The 5,035-nt window shown below is 48.9% G+C and overlaps 1 protein-coding gene across 1 annotated transcript; it reads left to right on the top strand.

Moving 5' to 3' along the window:
* Positions 1-2,871: 2,871 nt before the first annotated feature.
* bhlha9 (basic helix-loop-helix family, member a9) lies at positions 2,872-3,792 on the top strand (the record flags this gene model as incomplete). Its single annotated transcript, XM_080780374.1, has 1 exon — positions 2,872-3,792. One exon carries the CDS (start codon positions 2,872-2,874, stop codon positions 3,790-3,792), a length of 921 nt encoding a protein of 306 aa, XP_080636500.1.
* Between the last annotated feature and the right edge of the window lie 1,243 nt (positions 3,793-5,035).

Here is a 5,035-nt window from a genome sequence, read left to right as displayed (position 1 = left end):
AATGAAAGGAGATGAGAATCACTGCTAGAGCTAGATGATCTTCTCTCGTGGGGGTCGATCCTGGCATATCCTTTCAAACGGGGGTCCGCTGGCTGATTAGTGTCAATTTTTGGGGGTCCTTGACAGAATGAGACTATAGCAGCAGGAACACTGCCAAAGACACCACGAGCTGCCAGCCAGCCAGCAAACTATAGTGCTGTGGGAACCAGCGCTAACAGAACGTGGGATGTACTCGAGATTACGACGCAGGAGCGCAAAGTATACCAACGAGCTGGCCCGGATGTATATGTGGAGAACCGGGATGACTGGAAACGACGACGACGGAGGCCTCGTCTTGAGAACGACCTAGAGAGAGAGACATGAAAAAGTTTGGGAAGGCTAGCACTGCCTTAATTTATACAGTGGTGGTTTCAGACGGGGAGCGAGTGGCGCTTGCATGAGGGCGTTGTGGCCTGGATCAGCGACAGTTCCTGGATCAGCGACAGTTCCTGGATCAGCGACAGTTCCTGGATCAGCGACAGTTCCTGGATCAGCGACAGTTCTGCTACTGCTCCAGGTCTGCTCACAAGGGGTACGGGACGCCAAGAGGCCTATAATGGTCTGTTACTCCTTTGTACTATACCTCCTGTATACTGCCCATTGTGGACCGAGGCCGATTCTTTAAAAAAAAACGCCTTCTAAATGCTGACCTAAGTTTTCTGGAAAAACTTCAAATATTTATATAGCAGCGTCAATGTTTTGTTTTTGAATACTGTACAGAACCCCAAAAGGGGTTCCCGGCGCCCGAATGGGTTAAGCTAACTCGAAACAACCCTAAAAAAACAACGTGGAAATAATCGTGATAATATCGTGGCTTGGAAAGAAATGTAATATGTAAATAATAATAGCAATAATAATAATGTAAATGTAAACCAAACTACGAGAAATACCAAAATACCAAAATAAGAGAAAACATTTGAAGATTTGGTTCCGCTCTTTCGCAAGCTGTTAAGACTTCGAGCGATCCATGGCTAATATACGATTTAACTGACTGAGTTAAGATGGTTTACGCTACGTAGATCTCCTCATCTCAGGTCAATAGGATATAGGACGAGTTCAAACTCCCAGACTGTAATTGGTCTAAAAATGTTGGCGTCTCACAGACGCGGCGTAATAAAAAAAACGGAGAGAGAGGGGAGGAAGGAAGCAATGCTTCTCAAACGACCCCCAGTTCACGGTTTGAGGGCCTGAACCTACCCTTTAGTTATACCTGACCCATTGCACTTGGCCAGAAGCTTATAGCTAAAGGTGAGCCGCAATCACCTTTCACTGCCCACTTCAGCGTGTCTGACATGTAAGACCTTTGTGTGTGTGTGTGTGTGTGTGTGTGTGTGTGTGTGTGTCACGCAACACTTTCCTATATATACGCCCCATCAGATGGTTCATGTACAGGCAATGTATGTACAGTATAGCACCTTGGCATCTCCTTCTAAATCCGTAAAATATGGAACGATCATTGTATATAGATGTATGTAGATTCCCCCCCCCCCCCCCCCCCCCCCCCCCCCCCCCCAAAACGGTAATTTTACACAAACAACACATATGAGGGTTCGATGACCTAAGTAGCAATTGCAAGTTTTTCTTTTTTCTTCTCCCCCCCCCCTCCCCCCCCCCCCCCCTTTGCTTGCTTTGAAGTCCACGGCCTGCTCTTCGCTCTTGTCCTCAGGTGCTGCCCATAAGGCCTGATTTATGGGGATGGGTTCCAGGGAAGCTACCTTAAATTACATGGCCCTTAAACCATGAGCAGAGAGAGAGAGAGAGAGAGAGAGAGAGAGAGAGAGAATGGCCACTCTGGGAGACAGCTAATTGCAAGGAGGACAAATGTAACCTGTGTGCAGATAAGAAGGTTCCTTTCCCCCTGCACTCTTTAGACCTGAGAAAAAGAGGGGAAACAAACTGTTAACACCGATCAGGGCTTGATCGGATAAATGTTCAATTTGTCACGGATGTCCTGCAGGAGACAAATATTCATTTTCCTTTTGGGATGATTATGACAAAGACCCTCATAATGCTCACGTCAAGGTGAGAGAGAGGATAACACACACTTGCACAGCACACGTTCACAGAAAGCCCCAGCAGTAATATATATTTTTGGTGAACGATATTACAACACATTGAGTACACAGGTCAATGCAAGACAAATATTTGCCATGGTGGAATGAACTCTCAGACACACAGAATGCTGCTAATGCCAGGTGTTAACTTGTGTATTTAAGCTATGTTAAGGGTATACTGTCAGTTGTCATTCCCCAAATAATTAGTACGGTTTTGCTCATGTATTATACAGAGACAAAGTGTTGAAACACTCAACAGATCCTGTAAGTAAGGGATGGATGGGAGTGTCAGTGGAGGAGGAGGAGGAGGTGACAGTGCCATTTGCCTGCAGGGCAACCATAAACTTACAGAGAGAGAGAGAGAGAGAGAGAGAGAGAGAGAGTACCATGCCATTCCTCACAGGCGATTGCACCATGTGACTGCAGGAGCTTTAAAAAGCAGGCTAACCTGTCTAGAGGAGGTACAAGTAATCACAGGGCAACCAGCGCCGTGAGTAAGACGAGGACACTCCAGGGCTGTCGGCGCAGCAGCAGCAGATACCGACAGCCCCACAACTATACGGTACCTGTACTACAGTATAAGGGTGTATTGGAAGGGGAGGTCTCGCAGGTGTGTGTGTACATTCTGAAAAGTCAACCCCACGACTTGTAGACAGAAAGAGGTCGCATTGAGAGACCGCGACACCCCACGTGAGTCGAGTAATAACTGCGCCGTGCTTTTCCGCCGAGAAGTGTCTTAATAATACGACGCGTGATTTTTTGCACGGACCGTTTGACGATGAGCTGCAGCAGTGTGGCGGGATCGGAGTTCTCTGAGGAAGAGCTCGGCGAGCTGAGCCAGGCCAGCGGAGGAGAGGAGGAGGAGGAGGAGGACGGGACCTCGGTCAGCAGCCCCAGCGAGCCGGAGGAGGGACAGAGCAGCAAGAAGCGCAGCCGCCCCGTCCGGTCCAAGGCCCGGCGCGTGGCCGCCAACGTCCGCGAGCGGAAGCGCATCATGGACTACAACCAGGCCTTCAACGCGCTGCGCGTGGCGCTCAACCACGACCTGAGCGGCAAACGGCTCTCCAAGATCGCCACGCTGCAGCGGGCCATCAACCGCATCTCGGCGCTCTCGCTGTTCCTGAGCTCCAACCCGCCGCCGCCCGGCAACAAGCCGTGCGGCCACCGGGAGTGTAACCGCTCCGCCGGCGCGGGAGGAGGAGGAGGAGCGCCCGGGCTGGGCGGCGGCGCGTCGACCAGGCTTATGGAGCAGACCAGGGTGACGGCGGTGCCTCGTTTGGAGCCCCAGGGTTACGTCCCCAGCTGGCACCACGCGGCCATCGCTCATCACCCCATGCAGAACCCGCAGCAGAACCCGCACCTCCAGAGGCTGCCCCTCGCGGAGCCGCACGTCTACGTGGACTCCTCGTGCCCCCCGTCTCCACACTACCCTTGCTACCCCTCCGAGGGGCAGGTTTACGCGCCGCACGGACACTCGTGCAGCAGCCCCCCGGAACACTCGCCCCTGAGCCCCCTCCGGTACCCTCAGGTGCATGGCGAAGTAGGGCTGGGCTATCATCAGCCGGGGATGTGGGGTTCCTGCGCCCAAGGCTACATGGACACTTTTGTGGACGCTCCTCTGACTCCGGCTCTGGGGCTCCCCTGGCAGGTGAGCTATCTCCAGGAGCCGGGATACCAACACGGCCTCCCTCTGCTCTGACAACGGCATGCGATGATAAGAGACGCTGCAAAAAACTGTCAAATGATCTCAGGGAGAAGAGTGATTTGAGGTTGTTGTTGTTGTTATAGCACAGTTGCAATGAATCAGTGTTACTGAACCGCACGGTTCTCTCTCTTCTTCAAGAAGAGAGACGGTTTCTCTCTTCTTCAAGAAGAGAGACGTGGAAATAAGCATTTACCCCCCAAAAAAATACAAGTGCAATGGCAAAGCTGCTGAATGTTATAGGTCAGAATGTTCACCGTTTGAGTCATATGGCTGACGTGACCTCTGACCTCGACAGAGCAAAGTCTTCATAAACCGCAGTTATTCTGTGCAAGTTAGATTGTGGGATATTCTGGAAGAAATTGTGGTATAGATGGTTATACTCGTGAAAATGCATGCGGGGTCACCTGATGCATTTAATATTTTAATTAGATCTTTGTGTTTATCATACTATGTATGTCACCGAGACTGTGATGCAAAACAAGAATTTCAAGGGAATTATCCAGTCAGTATTGAAATGAATGAAACTTTTTTTTTTGTTGTTGTATCAAAACCTTCAGGGCTAACTAGTAAATAATAATGTCCAGCCATACTGTGTGGTGCTGTACAACGTTTACACGTGCTGAAAACAAACTCACACATGCACAAAAAGCACACTTTCATCAGAAATGTTTAGGTCGCACAGTTTTTTTTTAAATGACCATTCAAAAGGTTGAGTGCTCAAACTAAAAGAATTTGATGGAAACACTGACAATTTGATAATTTATTTGCTTGCTACATTGCATAGACTTATGTAAATATAATCTGTACGTGTATGTATATTGTTGTTTTCAGATTTTTCTAATTAAACATGATATTAACACTTTACTCTCCTGCTTCTTTGGTTTTTAACCGTCTTGATTTTGGGGGATTTCTTTTTTCTACAGTGCTTGCACACAACTTAACAAGCATGCATGCATGTGTTTGTCCGTGCGTGCGTGCGTGCGTGCGTGCGTGCGTGCGTGCGTTTGATTATAGCCTAAGGTCTGTAGCTTGAGCTTCTATCGTTCAGGGCCCCCAGATGACAGAGGTCCTATCCTGGTTGAGAAATGTCCTCACAAGTCCATTCTTGTCATTTTTCAAGAAAAGAAAAGTCAGAGGGTTGTTGTTTACATGCAGCAAAATTTAAATGTGTCCCAACAGGGGTATATAGAAGCAAAAAAACCAAACATTCGTTTTCCCATGTGACGGTTACACTGTA

The sequence above is a fragment of the Protomyctophum bolini genome (assembly GCF_963924005.1).
Source record: "Protomyctophum bolini genome assembly, chromosome: 13".
Classification (NCBI taxonomy): Eukaryota; Metazoa; Chordata; class Actinopteri; order Myctophiformes; family Myctophidae; genus Protomyctophum; species Protomyctophum bolini.
The sequence above is the reverse complement of the archived record's forward strand: the minus strand, read 5'-3'. Positions and strand labels throughout refer to the sequence as shown.